The sequence below is a fragment of the Oncorhynchus gorbuscha genome, unplaced genomic scaffold (genome assembly GCF_021184085.1).
Source record: "Oncorhynchus gorbuscha isolate QuinsamMale2020 ecotype Even-year unplaced genomic scaffold, OgorEven_v1.0 Un_scaffold_9:::fragment_4:::debris, whole genome shotgun sequence".
In the NCBI taxonomy this organism is placed as follows: Eukaryota; Metazoa; Chordata; class Actinopteri; order Salmoniformes; family Salmonidae; genus Oncorhynchus; species Oncorhynchus gorbuscha.
Genome location: NW_025745668.1, coordinates 60371 through 79764, shown reverse-complemented (window position 1 = coordinate 79764; position 19394 = coordinate 60371). Strand labels below are relative to the sequence as shown.

At 42.3% G+C, this 19394-nt stretch overlaps 1 protein-coding gene across 1 annotated transcript; it reads left to right on the top strand.

The window, feature by feature from the left end:
• The first annotated feature begins 1374 nt into the window (after positions 1 to 1374).
• On the top strand, positions 1375 to 4135 carry LOC124019398 (tumor necrosis factor ligand superfamily member 6-like). Its single transcript, XM_046334713.1, has 3 exons — positions 1375 to 1703; positions 2481 to 2592; positions 3411 to 4135. The coding sequence occupies exons 1-3, from the start codon at positions 1422 to 1424 to the stop codon at positions 3824 to 3826; spliced, it is 810 nt and encodes a 269-aa protein (XP_046190669.1). The 5' UTR covers positions 1375 to 1421; the 3' UTR covers positions 3827 to 4135.
• Positions 4136 to 19394: the final 15259 nt, after the last annotated feature.

Sequence of the window (19394 nt, the reverse complement as noted above, 5' to 3'; positions counted from 1 at the left end):
GGATTGCGCCCTAATACTTTCATACAAATGTGCAAAGTAGTGGAACGGGTAAAATACCATGAATAGAAATGACTGAAATGATTACATTTTGTTTTCTATTTCACTTGATATATCAATAATTTTCCCCTTAAGATGTTCATTAAAGTTGCTTTGTGCAGAACATGTCAGGTAACAGTTTGATAGAAACCTCAGCAACCAGAGGTAGAGAGAAGGGCAGAGATTACACCGCCTGCTATCCCAGTCATGTCCAAAGCTAGGGTCTGGATAGGGGAGCCACAGTGCTGGAAACCATTGTTTGAGTGCAGAAGGGCGGAGCAAGTGTGTGTCAGAGTGTCACTTTCCTGTAAACCCAGGTGAGCAAACGTTAGGGGGTTGGGGGGTTCTGAGTCGATGTGATGAGGTCTTCCTTCTCTTGGTTAGACCACAAACACACCATACCATTCTCTGTTCTCACAAAGAGCAGCAGACTCCTGATGAAAGCAGGCTCAGTGGCTCTAAGCTTTTTCATGTGGCTGTTTCTACTTCCCACTGAGAAGTGTGTTTTTGCTTCTGAAATTATAATTTTCTGCTGCATAACTGTATACAAATATAAATATATATACATACACAATTCTCTGTGACTTTTTATTTTAATTATACAGGTGACAAAAGCAGTAATCCCCCTACTCTCTACCAAAACTCTCTACTGTTGCCTCCAAGAAGATTTCTGTGGAGGCATTCCATCATCATTTCAAGGTACTGTGAGGTTTACCATTTCCAGAACTGACAGTCAGACTTGCATGTCACTCAAATGTTCCTCATACACCAGAAGTAGTTCTGTGGCAATTGGTTAGGGCTGTGAGTACATGTGAGGGGCTTTCTCGAGTAGTCTTTCTAGGTTGTCCTCTTTGTCTGGCCCCACACTGAGATGAACAAGGTTGTTCATTTTTTGGTTTATTTGTCAGGGACCATGTTTGTGCAAAAACCCAACTAAGGAGAGACAGAGAGATAAAGATGTGCAATGGTTTGGAGAGCAGATTAAATCAATGTTTTCACAAAGTTTTTAATGCCACTGTAGTAAACTATCAGTGCATTTTTTACTTCCATTTTCCAAGTCTGTGTGCGTGTGAGTGTGCTTGCATGCATGTATGAAAGTGTGTGAAAGTTTAAATGAGTTTCTCTAATATGAGCTCGTTATTATCTACTTGTCCTGCCACAGCACCAGTCACCTGGCTAAGTTTTCGTTTGAGAGAGGAGTAGATGGAGAGCGTGAGTGAGAGGTGGTGTGAGCTTGTCACAGACCCACCCAGTGTGTGTGGGTGGAAGCTGTGGGTTCCAGTCCCCGAGTTTTTATAAGACTGAGATGCTTAAGTAGAAGCACACATCTCCTGCACACAGAGGCGACACACACACTCACGCTCCTCTCTCACACACTTTGCACCATGAGTGGTACACAGGGCTATCCTTACCCCCAGGTGTTTCTAGTGGACAGTGGTAGAGGTCCACAGCCGTCGGTCCAACCTCCAGGCATGCTGCCCTGCTGGTCCTTCCCTCCTGCCCAAGAGAGAGTGATGGAGCGGGGCAGGGGCAGAGGCTGCAGGGGGGTTGGCTCCTGGAGCCTGACTATGGCTCTGCTGTTTCTGCTGCTGCTGGTGTTTGGGGCATTGGGACTGGGTACCTACCAGATAATCAAACTACAGACTCAACTCAAAGGGATACAACAGGTGAGGGTGTGTGTTTGGGTGGGGTTCTCCTGGTGCAAGTCTGCTCTCTGATTTCTATTTGTATCAAAGGGCCTCTGTGTTTGGTCACCTATCTGTCTCATATTGTTCTTTCTGTATGATGTCAGCATCTTTCTTTGCAATTGACTCTGCACTGATCCTCTGCCAAAACCATCAATGAAATAGACGCATTGAGTAATTTGTGGTAGTTCATATTTCGTGTCTCGTTGCCTTTCATTGTTTTTGTTGTTGGCTAAAACATCTTAACTTACTGATGAGACATATAGTAACAACATGCAATATCGCAACAAGAGGAAATGACTGAACCTAAAAAAAGATGCATCCTACCATTTAATTATCACCTGATTATTGTGCCCACTGGAAAAGGAGTGGGAGACTGGTGAGGGGTAGGGGACAGACAGAGGTAAAGTGTTGATGGAAAATAGGCAAAACAGGCTTTTGTGCAAGTTTTCTTGCTGCCTCTGCATCTCAGACTATTAAGTAGCAGTGACATTTAAAGACGTCAGCCCAGACCGGAATCTGTTCAGAGTTGTGGTCACCAGTCCAGCGGTGCTACAGGAAATCCTTGACTCATAATACATGTTCAGAGAAGAGCTGATGTTCAGTGTATCTTAGCGCTACATTTATATTGATCACCTTTAACCACAAAATGTCATGTAACATCTGTGATGTGGATATATTATATTGAATGCGAAAGAACTTGTGTTTGTGTGTGCTAATGTGAAGTGGCAATGAGATGTATCTCTTCTTTTGTCACAGGAAATTAACATTGAGATTGATGGTCGTGGGCCTGAGAAGCTAGTGGGTGACCTTCCAGAGACCGATCCAAACAGAGGGAAGACAGCCGGCAGACCTGCAGCACATGTTATAGGTAAGCTGGGGGCAGAGCCGGCCCGAGCCACTAAGCGGCATAAGTGACCGCTCAGGGCCCCGTGGCCACTAGGGGGCCACAGACCAAAAATAAATAAAAATGTGGGTCTCAAATTACAGTTGTGAGTTAGAATAGTAGAATACACAAGGTGCAATTTCTAAATTTGGTTGTGCATCAGCAGTTTTTATTTTATGTTAGTCACTAAATTAGCCCATGTCAGCCTATTTAAAAAGAAATGTATTGGTAAGTTGGTCTAGCCAGCTATCATGATCGAATTACCGACCAGGCACGAAGGGAACATGCCCAGGGGCCCTGACCTCTAGGGGGCCCCCATTGATTTTGTTAGTCACTCTCACTCAGATATCATATTAACATGATTTTAAAAAATGTATCTCCATCCTATGGCTAAATGAGTAGAATTGCAGGAAATTGTCTGTAAAACTGCAAAATTGTCTCTCCGCCCCATGGCTAAATTAACTTAGTTGAAACTGAAACTGCAAAATCTCCAACTCATGGCAAAATGTATATAATTGAAGGAACTCTAAAACTTTTTTTCTCTCCACCATCAAAATGTTGCTAAGGGTTCCCAGAAGGGCCTGCTCTGGCTGAGTGCAGTTCAAATCAAAAGTTTAATTACTTTATTTTGGTGTAGGCTTTTGCTCCAGCCCTGCTCTGACATACCTGATTCTAGTAATCAGCTGCACATCAGGACCTTGATTAATTGAATTAAGCATGCACTCCTGATGTAGGCCCAGTGGAGTGTCATCTCTAACGCCATTCTCCCTGCTGTCCCTGCTGTCTCCTTTTGTCTCCCTCAGGCCGGATTGAGAAGCATGTTTCACAGAATACCTTGCGTTGGGAGCCAAAGGCGGGGCGGGCCTTCACAGAGGGGGGCGTGGTCTATCGGGATGGCGGTCTGCAAGTCAACGAGACTGGGCTCTACCACATCTACTCCCGGGTGCAGTTTGAAGCCAATCACTGCACCCCTACAGATGCCTTGGTTCACTCTGTGTTTGTAAGAAGGCCAGGGAATCGCAAGTCTCTCACCCTAATGGAGGGGCACAGGGAGGGCTACTGCAACCTGGGCTCTCGTGGGCATGTCTGGACCTCGGGGAGTTACCTGGGATCCACACTGAAGCTTGAAAAGCAGGACTGGCTGTATGTGAATGTCTCCCATCCAGCCATGCTCAGCCACGCCCATCATGCCAACTTCTTTGGACTCCACAAGATCTAGAGAACAAGAGGAGATCTGTTTCATGTCGATTTTCTGGCCAATGACCATTATATTTTGCCAGAACAGTAATGGCAGTGCAATGAGCATTCATTTATTTATTTGTGATGTTAGAAGTGCAGTGGGTTTCAACTGATATTTCAATCCTAGAACCTTAACACTAATATGCTTGTGAGGAAAGTGGTATTTAGTATTTATTCTGATAAAAAAATCTGACACTGATGATCCCAGCAGCAGGTCTGAATGTATGTTCATTAGAACGCAGAGAAATAATATGCATGTTTGGGATTTAATATAATGTCAACGGGTATACAACGTTCTATTGTAATAAATAAGTATTTTAAAGAGTTCTGACTTTTTGAGGTCTTTGTCAGATGTCTGTTTGAATGTCGTGAGTGTCCGTGCTTGCAAAAAGGACTCAGTGTTCTTTTAATGTGTTTTTTTTACATTGAGCTGGGTTGTGGACATGAGGTTAAGATTATGGCTACACTCTTAGATTAAAGGGTTCCAAAAGGGTTCTTTGGCTGTCCCCCTTTTTGTTTCCAGGTAAAAACCCATTTTGGTTTCAGGTAGAACCATTTGGGGTTCCATGTAAAACCCTCTGTGGAAAGGGTTATACATGGAACCCAAAAGGGTTCTTCAAAGTGTTCTCCTAAGGGGACAGCTGAAGAACCCTTTTAGGTTCTAGATAGCACTTTTTCTAAGAGTATAGGGTGAGCATTGAGCCAGGGTGTTGGCATGAGTTTAGGGTTAAGGTTATAGCTAGGGTTAGGGTTGAGCCAGGGTGTGAATGTAGGATACATGGTGTGGTCTCTTAATGAGGTAGCGCTGCCTGCGACTTCAAAATCAGTGCAAGAGAATTGGACTACCAGTGTAAACGCAGCCCAAAATACACAACAGTATCTGAGTGTGAACTGAGAGAGAGTTTAGTTCAGTAGTGGTGTGTGGGTAAAATCACTGGGGAAGCCAAAAAAAAGGACATATTACAACCTTTAAGTTAAGATCATTTCATTGTTTGCTCCATAACTTGTTAGTTCACCTTGTGACCGTGATACTGTATATAGGCCTAAAGGATGAAACAATAAGACAGTGGCAGAATAAATTCAACCACACCTTTGTTACATCATAAAACCGGAGAGCAATCTCTGTCCAAGTACACAAAGCATGTAACAAACACTTACATGAACTACAGCATGGTCAAGGAAGTTAATGTTTAAGACATTTTCGTACCACTTAACTATTGATTTAGATCCACGGAGAGTTACTGCAAGTCGCAAAGAAAACAGGAGCTACCTCCACTATTCCAGCACCATTTCAACTTCAACATTTCAACATCAAATTACATATCCTTAGTCTACAGTCATGGCCAAACGTTTTGAGAATGACACAAATATTAATTTTCACAAAGTCTGCTGCCTCAGTCTGTATGACGGCAATTTGCATATACTCCAGAATGTTATGAAGAGTGATTTGCCATGCAAATGAACTGAATCCCCCCCCAAAAACAATTCCACTGCATTTCAGCCCTGCCACAAAAGGACCAGTTGACATCATGTCAGTGATTCTCTCGTTAACACAGGTGTGAGTGTTGACGAGGACAAGGCTGGAGATCACTCTGCCATGCTGATTGAGTTCAAATAACAGACTGGAAGCTTCAAAAGGTGGGTAATGCTTGGAATCATTGTTCTTCCTCTGTCAACCATGGTTACCTGCAAGGAAACACATGCCGTCATCATTGCTTTGCACAAAAAGGACTTCACAGGAAAGGATTTTGCTGCCAGTAAGATTGCACCTAAATCAACCATTTATCAGATCATCAAGAACTTCAAGAAGAGCGGTTCAATTGTTGTGACGAAGGCTTCAGGGCACCCAAGAAAGTCCAGCAAGTGCCAGGACCTTCTCCTAAAGTTAATTCAGCTGCGGAATCGGGGCACCACCAGTACAGAGCTTGCTCAGGATTGGCAGCAGGCAGGTGTGAGTGCATTTGCACACACAGTGAGGCGAGGACCTTTGGAGGATGGCCTGGTGTCAAGAAGTTCAGCAAAGAAGCCACTTCTCTCCAGGACAAACGTCAGGGACAGATATTCTGAAAAGGGTACAGGGATTGGACTGCTGAGGACTGGGGTAAAGTCATTTTCTCTGATGAATCGCCTTTCCGATTGTTTGGGGCATCCAAAAAAAAGCTTGTCCAGAGAAGACAAGGTGAGCGCTACCATCAGTTCTGTGTCATGCCAACAGTAAAGCATTCTGAGACCATTTATGTGTGGGGTTGATTCTCAGCCAAGGGAGTGGGCTCAATCACAATTTTGCCTAAGAACACAGCCATGAATAAAGAATGGTACCAACACATCCTCCGAGAGCAACTTCTCCCAACCATCCAGGAACCGTTTGATGACGAACAATGCCTTTTCCAGCATGATGGAGCACCTTGCCATAAGGCAAAAATGATAACTTGTGACGTTCTAACCTTAGTTCCTTTATTATGTCTTTGTGTTAATTTGGTCAGGGCGTGAGTTGGGGTGGGTAGTCTATGTTCTTTTTTCTATGTTATATTTCTGTGTTTGGCCTGGTATGGTTCTCGATCAGAGGCAGCTGTCGATCGTTGTCTCTGATTGAGAATCATACTTAGGTAGCCTGTTTTCCCCATTTTGGTTGTGGGTGATTGTTTTCTGTGTCTGTGTTTTCCACACAGAACTGTTTCATTTTCAGTTTGTGTAGTGTTCAGTTTTGATTTAAAATAGGACGAACACTTACCACGCTGCGTATTGGTCCGATCCTTCCTACTCCTCCTCAAAAGAGGAGGACGAAAACCGTTACATAACTAAGTGGCTCGGGGAACAAAACATCAATATTTTGGGTCCATGGCCAGGAAACTCCCCAGACCTTAATCCCATTGAGAACTTGTGGTCAATCCTCAAGAGGCAGGTGGACAAACAAAAACCCACAAATGCTGATTAACTCCAAGCATTGATTTTGCAAGAATGGGATGCCATCAGTCAGGATGTGGCCCAGAAGTTAATTGACAGCATGCCAGGGTGGATTGCAGAGGTCTTGAAAAAGAAGGGTCAACACTGCAAAAATTGACTCTTTGCATTAACTTCATATAATTGTCAATAAAAGCCTTTGACACTTGTGAAGTACTTGTAATTATACTTCAGTATTCCATAGTAACATCTGACAAAAATATCTAAAGACACTGAAGCAGCAAACTTGGTGGAAATTAATATGTGTGTCATTCTCAAAACTTTTGGCCATGGCTGTAATACAGTGACAACTGAAAGATACCAAAAAATGTTTTAGTCAATCAATGTAAGCTAAATATGATGTGGCTGTCCCTGGTTCTGATTTCTGTTTGAGTGAGCGTTTGTGCAAGTAGAAAAAACATTTTGACTCACCCTACTAGAGAAAGTCCAATGCCATCCTCCTCTCATTCATGTTGTTGAAACTCTGTTATGCAGTACATGCCTTTTATTTGTTGTTGTCCTAGGCTACTAGGCTAAAATGTTTGCTCGCTCGTCTAACCTTCTTTCATGGGCAACATTAGCTAGTTAACATTAGCCTTCTACATCTAGCTACATATTGAACTTCCATCCTCTCAGGCCAGGGGCACAATGTATGAATTGATGGATGGATCAGAATTGCTGTTATAATCATTGGCCAGTACGGAGAATTGAGTAAAACCACAAGTCCAAATCCCAATCTTCATCCATGGCTAATTTAGGAAAGGGATCATTTTAGCTAGCTTGCTAACCACAGGAGGACAACAACACAACGAGAAGCAACAATTCACGTTGTTTCTGTCAATGATGTATGCTCTCAATGCAATTTGACAGGAGTGATGCCAAATCAAAAATGCCTTCCCTTGACACTTTTTTGGTGCGCCAGGACCATTCACAGTTGAGTTCAGTCAGTTTAGCTCAACGCTGTTCGGCTTCTATATTATAAATGTTTTATATCAAGGGAGGCCAAATGCTCACTGGCTTCCCTTGCGTTCAATGCAACAGGCGGCAACAATGTCATACTCTTTTTGACCAGACAGATTCAGATAGAAGGGCTACACATACAGAGACAGAGGGGTGCTGTTTCGCTCGCTCGGATGCTTTCTCCATTTAAATAAATTTAGCCTCTTGTGCATTGAAGGAAAATTATAAAACACAGAGAGACAAAAGATTAATTATTTTATTTTTTTCTCTGTAAATGTATTGGGGAAGCCTGGCTTCCCATGGCAACAACGAATACACCCTACTGGTTTAGTTGTGTGCCGAGGCATTGAATCTGCATCAGGGCCAGACAAACCACAGACAGATAGGCCCACCTAGACCCCCCCCATCTCACATTCCATCCCCTGTGAAAGTCACACAGGAAGTTAGAGCAGCATCAGAAGTACGCTCTGTTCTTCTCTGAGGTCTGGCTTAACGCTCTGACACTGCCGTGTCCCCTCGCCTGTGCCTTCAGTGTCTTTACACAGTGTGTGTGTGTGTGTGTGTGTGTGTGTGTGTGTGTGTGTGTGTGTGTGTGTGTGTGTGTGTGTGTGTGTGTGTGTGTGTGTGTGTGTGTGTGTGTGTGTGTGTGTGTGTGTGTGTGTGTGTGTGTGTGTGTGTGTGTGTGTGTTTGAATGTGGTGCGATGCAGTGCAGTGAAGTGCAGGAGAGGAAGATGTTAAATTTTGCATTATTGCATCTGCCTCCATCTCACTGCAGTTGCAATGGTAGTCCGCAACTTGTTTTCTTCTATTTTTTATTTTTTTTTTATCTTCCAAAAATAGATTGGAGAATTATGGTATAATAACCTATTTTACATTAGAATAGACCTTTTAAACTGTTACATTGACTGATAAGACTGATAAATTATACACCGAATAAAAATATAAACACAACACGCAACCATTTCAAATATTTCACTTAGTTACAGTTCATGTAAGGAAATCAGTCAATTTAAATAAATGGATTAGGCCCTAATCTAAGGATTTCACATGACTGGGAATGCAGATATACATCCATTGGTCACAGATACCTTTTAAAAAGGTAGGGACGTGGATCAGAAAACCAGTCAGTATCTGGTGTGACCACCATTTGCCACATGCAGTGCGGCACGTCTCCTTCCTATAGAGTTGATCAGACTGGTGATTGTGGCCTGTGGAATTTTGTCCAACTCCTCTTCTATAGCTGTGCGAAGTTGCTGGATGTTGGCGGGAACTGGAACACGCTGTCGTACAAGTCGATCCAGAGCATCCCAAACATGCTGAATGGGTGACATGTTTGGTGAGTATGCAGGCCATGGAAGATCTGGGACATTTTCAGCTTCCAGGAATTGTGTACAGATACTGTAGATCCTTGTGACATGGGGCCGTGCATTAACATGCTGAAGGTGTTGGTGGCGGATGAATAGCACAACAATGGGCCTCAGGATCTTGGCATGGTATCTCTGTGCATTCAAATTGCCATTGATAAAATGCAATTGTGTTTGTTGTCCATATTTTATGCTTGCCCATACCATAACCTCACCTCTGTTCATAATGTTGACATCCAGCAAATCGCTCGCCCATCTTCCCGGTACAGTTGAAACTGAGATTCATTCGTGAAGAGCACACTTCTCCAGCGTGTCCGTGGCCATCGAAGTTGGTAACGACGTCAACCTACAGTCAGGTCAAGGCCCTGGTGAGGACAACAAGCACGAAGATAAGCTTCCCTGAGAAAGTTTCTGGCAGTTTGTACAGAAATTCTTCGGTTGTACAAACTCTTCGGTTGTACAAACTCAGACGATCCCGTACGTGGTCCTTCTGTAGCTCAGTTGGTAGAGCATGGCGCTTGTAACGCCAGGGTGGTCCTTCTGTAGCTCAGTTGGTAGAGCATGGCGCTTGTAACGCCAGGGTAGTGGGTTCGATCCCCGGGACCACCCATACGTAGAATGTATGCACACATGACTGTAAGTCGCTTTGGATAAAAGCGTCTGCTAAATGGCATATATTATTATATTATTATATATTAGGTGAAAAGCCGGATGTGGAGGTCCTGGGCTGGCATGGTACACATGGTCTGCCATTTGGACACACTGCCAAATTCTCAAAAACTACAGTGGAGGCGGCTTATGGTAGAGAAATTAATACTCAATTATCTGGCAACAGCTCTTGTGGACATTCCTGCAGTCAGCGTGCAAAACTTGAGACATCTGAGGCATTGTGCTGTGTGACAAAACTGCACATTTTAGAGTGGCCTTTTATTGTCCCCCAGCACAAGGTGCACCTCTGTAATGATATGCTGTGTAATGATCAAGCTTCTTGATATGCCACACCTGTCAGGTGGATGGATTATATTGGCAAAGTAGAAATGCTCACTAACAGGGATGTAAACAAATTTGTGCACAACCTTTGTGAGAAATATGCTTTTGTGCAAATGGAACATTTTTGGGATCTTTAATTTCAGCTCATGAAACATTTAGGGATAAGGTCAAGGTTAGGTTTGGTCGCATATGAAACAAAATATTTAGCTGTGTGACCAGGAGTTTTATTTTGGGAGCACTGTGCGACTAGGAAAATAATTGGCCAGATCAAATTCGTTAGCGTCATAGTTGCACCATTACTTCAGTGAAAACAGGTTGCTTCTAGCACAACCAAGTCAAAAGATCTGACCCATATTAACTGCTCAAAATTTTACTATAATAAACATTTTACATTCATAAACCATGACATGGGTTGTCCTAAAAGTACTTGCGCTTTGTTAACCGTTTGTTTACACTTTGTTCAGTCATTTTACATCATTGGCTAGCAAGCTAACAACCTGCTCACTTCACCACTATATCCAAACTTTTGGAGGCACCGAAAGAAAGGAGAAGGGATTAACTGCAGCCGAATCAGAGCACCACTCTGAGTGGCTTCACCTCCTCCACCCATCTCAAACCTATTCTTCAGGAGAGCAATAATCTTAGTAATGAATGAATGACATATCTCTTGCATGTCATCATCACAAACCTGACGTTTTTAAAGAGACAGTGTACAACGCATCTCAATAGGAAAATTGTGTTTTTACACAATGCAGAATCCTAATATTCCACAAATGACTTCAAAAGCAGCTAGAATTGAAATATGTCCAATATAGGCTGTATCTAAATACATTTTTTTTTAAATATTTTTGGTGCTCCTACATTTCATGTGGTGCTCTTAACTTTTCTAAATTGTGCTCCTATTTTTTATATTTGGGAGCACCAGTGCTACCAATTAATACTAGGCAAGTGAGTTAAGAACAAATTCTTATTTACAATGACAGCCTAGGAACAGTGGCTTAACTGCCTTGTTCAGGGGTAGAACGACAGATTTTTACCTTGTCAGCTCGGGGATTGAATCTAGCAAATTTACGGTTATTGGCTCAACGCTCTAACCACTAGGCTACCTGCTGCCCCACATTTAAACCTGGGTAGATGAACCACAGGTTCACTGTGGTATCAACCAGCTTGTCGAGCGGACATTCATCCAATGCAACTCGTTGTCAGGACCCGGAGTGAGAAACAGTCACTTAACCAACTGAGCCACGAATAGTCAGCAGAACCCAGAAGATGAGGCAGACACAGCAGTACTTGAGACGGTGTATTTAATGAAGTAAAAAGTGAAGTTCTTCAGGAAAACATGTAACTCCACAACCTCAAAAGGAATCCTACCAGAACAAAGGTAATCCTCCAAGACAAAAAAGGTAAATCCACAAGGTAGAAGGTAAAGCACAAAAAGCCTCAAAAGATACTCAAAAAACAAACAAACAAGAACAAAAAACAGAATTCCACAAGAGAGTCCACCGGGATCAACAAGAGTTCTCAGAGTACTATGGCTGGGTGCTAACATACAAACACAGAGCAAAGAACAGAGGAAAACAAAGGGTTTAAATACAATCAGGGGAAACGAGGCACAGGTGCAAATAATAATGGGGATCAAGGGAAAACAAAAGGTCAAAAGGCACAATTGGGGCATCCAGTGACCAAAAACCGGAACAACCCTGGCCAAATCCTGACACTCGTATTATTACATTAACATACACGTTACACACAGTACACATTACATATGCAGGAATCAATACCTGAACCCCTCTGTATATTAGCCTGGGTACCAGTCTGTCTCTGCCATCATGCCACCCTTGACATGGCAAAGAGTTGACATGATCACACAAAGAGATCTGGGACCAAGCTAGCCGTAGATGTGACCAACCAGGTAAAAAAAATCAGGTTGTCTGCACGCCTAAAGATCATGGTACAGTAGCTCTCAGAGCTAAAGCCTAGGCATAAACTCTGGGAGATAACACAAGTCTGCAGAATTCACTTTACTTTATACAGTTTAAATATGTCAGGCTGCTATTGACATACACACTGTCATGCAAGTCTGCCATTGACATCAATGCACAACTACGGACCTCATTTACTCAAGGATCTGAGAAAACGGGTATAAATCTGCTATATAGCTGCATCTAGTGGCCACTGCATTTCCTTCATCTACCCAGTCCTGTCCGATCTGTTTATGCAGAAGGCAGGAAACAATTTCTCTGATGAAATGCAGTGTTTCCTCAGTCTCTCAGTCGATGGCATCATCTGCCTGTCAGATAAGGAACTGCAGCCAGCTTTGGATATTATAAGGTGGCCTGTATGTAAAAATGTGTGTGTGTGCGTGCACGTGCGTGCGTGTGCACGTGCATGTGTTTGTGTGCGTACGTGTGGATGTGCGGCATACGTGTGTGTTTTTTTCTCAACATGGGAATTGGAACTTGTACTTCAACTAAAACTACATTTAGTCCAGGAGGACATTTAATCTGTGTCTGGTCAATAACTCAACTCTCTCCCCAACAACTTCCTTCCCATCTTTTTTTACGTGTCAAGGTAAGGGTTTGAAAAACAACAGTTTAATAAAACACACATACACATACACCTACACATTAACACACAGAAACAGTACATCAATATAATTAATATCATAGGCCTAATAGTACTTTAGAGCTCTTTTTGCAAACAATATAGCTATGTTTTGTGAAGTTATTAATTACACTTGGATGGTGTATCAATACACCCTTCCTAACTCAGTTGCCGGAGAGGAATGAAACTGCTCAGGGATTTCACCATGAAGCCAACGGTGACTTTAGAACAGTTAGAGAGTTTAATTGCTGTATTATGAGAAAATTGAGGATGGATCAACAACATTTTAGTTACTCCACAATACTAACCTAAATGCATAAAGTAGATGTAATTTCTTCCAGGTATGGGTCCTCCTATGAGTGCAGGCATTTGCATTAAAAAACTGTATGCACATAACAGTTCCTTGGTCAGTCGCCCTAGGTGAGACAAAAAAATTGCAACCTGCTTTTTTCTCAGCTAATAGTCGGCACAAAATAATATTTTAGCAGCCCAATTTATAAGCAAATGAAACACATTTTTTTTTACATCTGGTTATAATCAGTTCAATGACAATAACATTTCCTGATTACACTAATAAAATCACCAATGTCAATATTAAATTAGGTTTTTAACATTTTGTGCATTGATTAGGGTAAAACAGCTTGCAATGAAGAGAAAATGTGTTCTGAAAAATCTCTAAATAATTCTTACCATATTTCTCCAATGTACCAGAGTGTCTTGTTTGCAACGAAACGGTTGTTGTTTGTAAATAATTAAAAATTATACATCCTTATGAATCTAAGCACTGCTCCTTCAAAAGTGACCTTTCTACCCAGACAGAGGCTCACCTACGCAGAAAAATGTAAGCTTCAACTGCTGGCTACTCATCCACTTCTTAATATATCTGGAGTACTTCTCCTGTCCTATTCGGTGTCCTGTGTAAATCTAAGTGTGCGTTCTCTAATTCTCTCCTTCTTTCTTTCTCTCTCTCGGAGGACCTGAGCCCTAGGACCATGCCCCAGGACTACCTGACATGATGACTCCTTGCTGTCCCCAGTCCACCTGGCCATGCTGCTGCTCCAGTTTCAACTGTTCTGCCTTACTATTATTCGACTATGCTGGTCATTTATGAACATTTGAACATCTTGGCCATGTTCTGTTATAATCTCCACCCGGCACAGCCAGAAGAGGACTGGCCACCCCACATAGCCTGGATCCTCTATAGGTTTCTTCCTAGGTTTTGGCCTTTCTAGGGAGTTTTTCCTAGCCACCGTGCTTCTACACCTGCATTGCTTGCTGTTTGGGGTTTTAGGCTGGGTTTCTGTACAGCACTTTGAGATATCAGCTAATGTACGAAGGGCTATATAAATAAATTTGATTTGATTTTGATTTAACCCAACAATAGACTGCCGTAAAAGATGCCTGGGTTTCAACGTTTCTTTTTTTTCAATTAATAGGGACAAAATAGCAAAGTACATTTTTTGTCTCCTCCAATATTGAAGAATGTCATAGACTAATCAATATATTCCCATATGCAGAGGTATGTCTTTTGTGGGCCTTTTAAAGCTTGTTTATAGCATAAGGCATCATGAAGTTAAGTATTGTTATAGAATGCTTTATATGATCTGGATACCTTTTCTTGATTTATTTCAAAATATAAAGCTAACAATAGGTATCCTTTTAGCCCTTCTCTTTAACAAAGGATATGGCATACAGTACCCTCACTCAATTTGAGCTCTGGTTTTAACCGAATACACCAAGTCCTTATATAAGAAAGGAAGCTATACAGGGCATTCAGAAAGTATTCAGACCCTTCCACATTTTGTTACGTTACAGCCTTATTCTAAAATTGATTAAATAAATGTTTTTCCACATCAATCTACACACAATACCCCATAATGAAAAAGCGAAAAACAGTTTTTTAGAAATGTTTTCAAATGTATTAAATATAAAAAACAGATATCTTACAAAGTATACAAACCCTTTGCTATGAGACTCGAAATTAGGCTCAGGTGCATCCTGTTTCTATTGATCATCCTTGAGAGGTTTCTACAACTTGGTTGGGGTAAATTCAAGAGCTCCTCTGTTGAGATGGGAAAACCTTCCAGAAGGACAGCCATCTCTGCAGCACTCCACCAATCAGACCTTTACGGTAGAGTGGCCAGACAGAAGCCACTCCTCAGTAAAAGGCACATGACAGCCCGCTTGGAGTTTGCCATAAGGCACCTAAAGGACTCTCAGACCATGAGAAACAAGATTATCTGGTCTGATGAAACCAAGATTGATCTCTTTTGCCTGAATGCGAAGCGTCACGTCTGGAGGAAACCTGGCACCATCCCTACAGTAAAGCATGGTGGTGGGCGCATCATGCTGCGGAGATGTTTTTCAGCGGCAGGGACTGGGAGACTAGTCAGGTTCGATGGAAAGATGAACGGAGCAACGTACAGAGAGATCCTTGATGAAAACCTGCTCCACAGCACTCAGGACCTCAGACTGGGGTGAAGGTTCACCTTCCAACAGGACAACAACCCTAAGCACACAGCCAAGACAACGCAGGAGTGGCTTCGGGACAAGTCTCTGAATGTACTTGAGTGGCCCATCCAGGGCCCGGATTTGAATCCGATCGAACATCTCTGGAGAGACCTGTAAATAGCTGTGCAGCGACGCTCCCCAGTCAACCTGACAGAGCTTGAGAGGATCTGCAGAGAAGAATGGGAAAAACTCCCTAAATACAGGTGTGCCATGCTTGTAGCAACATACACAAGAAGACTTGAGGCTGTAATCGCTGCCAAAGGTTCTTCAGCAAAGTACTCAGTAAAGCATCTGAATACTTATTTAAATGTAATATTTTTTATTAATCTGTTTTTGCTTTGTCACTATGGGGTGTTGTGTGTAGACTGATGAGGAGATACAAATGGAATAAAATTGAATTTGATTTTAGAATAAGGCTGTAATGTAACAAAATGTGTAAAAAGTCAAGGGGAATACTTTCGAATGCACTGTATATTTAGAACCCCTATTAATTCAATTCCATCCCTGTGGGCCTAGTAATAATAATTTGTCATTTAACTTTTAAAATGTATAAAATTTTACTGGGGCATAAACCCAACCCAACAGTAGTGTGTATTTGTTTAATCTTTTTTTTATTTGACCTTTACTTAACTAGGCAAGTCAGTTAAGAACTAAATTCTTATTTACAATGACGGCCTACCAAAAGGCCTCCTGCGGGGACAGAGGCTGGGATAAAAAAAAAAACATTAAAAACTATAGGACAAAACACACATCACGACAAGAGAGACAACACAACACGACACAAAGATAGACCTAAGACAACAGCATAGCAAGGCAGCAACACATGACAACACAGCATGGTAGCAGCACAACATGACAACAACATGGTAGCAACAATACATCACACAAACAGCCACAAATGTGCACGCACACACACACACACACACACACACACACACACACACACACACACACACACACACACACACACACACACACACACACACACACACACACACACACACACACACACACACACACACACACACAGAAATCAGAACCATGGACAGCCACATCATACTTAGCTTACGTTGATTGGACTAACTTGTTTTTGTTATCTTTTAGTTGTCACTGTATTAGACTAAACAGGGGTGATTTGATGATGCTGAAATGTTGAAGTTGAAAATGTGCTGGAATAGTGGAGGCAGCTCCTGTTTTCTTTGCGACTTGCGGTAACTCTCTGTGGTTCTAAATCAATAGTTGTTAAGTGGTCCGAAAATATCTTAAACATTAACTTGCTTGACCATGCTGTAGGTCAACAGTCTGTTACTGTACATGCAATATGCTTTGTGGACTTCAATGGACAGAGGTTGCTATCCGGTTTTGTGATAAAACAAAGGTGTGGTTGAATTTATTCTGCCACTCAGTCTTATTGTCTCTGCCTTTATGAATGTGCAGGTTATGCAATTAAACAATGCAATTATGACAATACATATGTTGTAATAAGGCTTTTGTGTGGGGAGGGGGGAGGCATGATGTTTTCATCTGATTGTCAAACAATCCCTTCAAAGGGCACCTATAATAGGCTACACGCGCATGTTCATCCACTTGCAATATATTTCCAGTCTCCAAACAGTCGTGAACGGAAAGAGAGATCCGGTACACAAAACAACAAAAAGTGTAATGACATTTGGCGATTGTCATTAGGCCAGAATGAATGCCTCCACTGCTGTCTGCCCGTGTCTTGGTGTCTGCCGCTCATCTCTGCCTTGTCAAAATGTCAGTGTTCTCATCAAACCACTTTTTGGAGCAGCCTATAGGCCTACCACAAGTTAATTTGCAAAAAATGTTATGCCTCTGACATACGGTAATGATAAGTAATGGTGCAATAGCCTACAGTTTTCTTAACATTTTTTTCTTGATTATTGTGATAGGCTCATGTTTCAGCCGTACAGCGTAGCTCATGTTTCAGCCGTACAGCGTAGCTCATGTTTCAGCCGTACAGCGTAGCTCATGTTTCAGCCGTACAGCGTAGCTCATGTTTCAGCCGTACAGCGTAGCTCATGTTTCAGCCGTACAGCGTAGCTCATGTTTCAGCCGTACAGCGTAGCTCATGTTTCAGCCGTACAGCGTAGCTCATGTTTCAGCCGTACAGCGTAGCTCATGTTTCAGCCGTACAGCGTAACCCCACTATTTATTTTGCCAGTATGCCATACCAGACGATACCGCCTTAAAGCTAATTTATGCTTGATCTGATTTGTGGTCGGAGGCTGTGACGCAATTGCAGAGCCTCTGGAGGCCAAATTGAGCTATGTACCGCATCGCCATGTGCCTCACAAATTTTGTAACAATGCAGAGGGCTCTGTATAGCTCGGCATTTACATGATTGGTTTAGATAAGTTTTTCCCAAAATGGGGAGGGTGGAGCGAGGGGTCAGTAGGGGGTGGACTTTACTCTTGAAAGTTGTAATAGTAGAATGCACAAGGTACAATTTCAAAATTGGGTAGTGTATCATCAGTTCCTCTTGTCATTTTAGTCATTGCATACCTTAGAGAGCTATTTATAACTTCAGAAATGTCCAGATCAACTAGCCCATGTCAGCTAACGTGTTTTAGCTCATAGATTTTGTTGTAATTTTGTCACTCAAATATCACATGAATAAACATTACACATGGCTAAATGTATATAATTGGAAGAAAATGTGCTTTAACCCTCCCGTTGTCCTCAGATTCTGTATACACCCCGTGTCCTCCGGGTCAAACTGTCCCGCCTTCACTAAACCCCTAATTAGCACATGTGGGACAGTATGCATGTGCACACTCTTCGCAGATATATTTCTTACACCTGCAGCACAATATGTGTTTTACAGTCCTTCTTTGGTGGGCATATCTGACACCTCTTCTTCTTACTTTCCCCAGCTGGGGCAGTGGCTAGGGCAGCTAGCTCCTCAGGTTGATCACGAGATCTAGCCCTCTGAACAGCTTTCACAACTGCTGCAGATGCTTCTGTGCGGGGGAGATGCTCCCTTCTTTCGATGAATGGAGTTACAAGTGTAATTCCCAGCTGCTCCAGGAACACCCTCCTCTTGTTCCGCTTACAAGGCATCCAGGAAGGGTTGATCTCTCTCCATATCACAAAGGCATTGTAGGAAGATACATCAATGATGTTGTGGAAGATGACCAGGGGCCAGTGGGCAGTCATCCTTCTGCAGCTGTACATTCCAATCACCTTATCTAGGTTGTCCACACCTCCTTTGTTGCAGTTGTAGTCTCGGATGATGGCTGGCGTCCTGTCTTCGTGATCGCTAATTTCAGCCTCTGTGTGCAGAAGTAGAGGTCGACCGATTATGATTTTTCAATGCCAATACCAATTATTGGAGGACCAAAAAAAGTCGATACCGATTAGTCGGACAATTTTCTATTTTATTTTACATTTTTCAATTTATTTGCAATAATGACATTTACAACAATACTGAATGAACACTTATTTTGCATCAATAAAAATCCATTTAGCCCCAAATAAATAATGAAACATGTTCAATTTGATTTAAATAATGCAAAAAAAAGTGTTGGAGAAGTAAAAGTGCAATATGTGCCATGTAAAAAAAGCTAACGTTTGAGTTCCTTGCTCAGAACAGGAGAACATATGAAAGCCGGTGGTTCCTTTTAACATGAGACTTCAATATTCCAAGGTAAGAGGTTTTAAGTTGTAGTTAATATAGTATTTATAGGACTATTTCGCTCTATACCATTTGTATTTCATATACTTTTGACTATTGGATGTTCTTATAGGCACTATAGTATTGCCAGTGTAACAGTATAGCTTCCGTCCCTCTCCTCGCCCCTACCTGGGCTCGAACCAGGAACACATCGACAACAGCCACACTCGAAGCAGCGTTACCCATCGCTCCACAAAAGCCGCGGCCCTTGCAGAGCATGGGGAATAACTACTCCAAGTCTCAGAGCGAGTGACGTTTGAAACTCTATTATCGCGCACCCCGCTAACTAGCTAGCCATTTCACATCGGTTACACCAGCCATTAGGCTGAAAGGCTTGAAGTCATAAACAGAGCTGTGCTTGCGAAGAGCTGCTGGCAAAACGCACGAAAGTGCTGTTTGAATGAATGCTTACGAGCCTGATGTGACACAATTTCACCTGGTTAATATTGCCTGCTAACCTGGATTTCTTTTAGCTAAATAT

Coding starts and splice junctions, on each gene's coding strand:
- LOC124019398 (XM_046334713.1), top strand. CDS start 1,422: ATGAGTGGTACACAGGGCTATCCTTACCCCCAGGTGTTTCTAGTGGAC. Junction 1,704..2,480: donor AACTCAAAGGGATACAACAG/GTGAGGGTGTGT, acceptor CTTTTGTCACAG/GAAATTAACATTGAGATTGA. Junction 2,593..3,410: donor ACCTGCAGCACATGTTATAG/GTAAGCTGGGGG, acceptor TGTCTCCCTCAG/GCCGGATTGAGAAGCATGTT.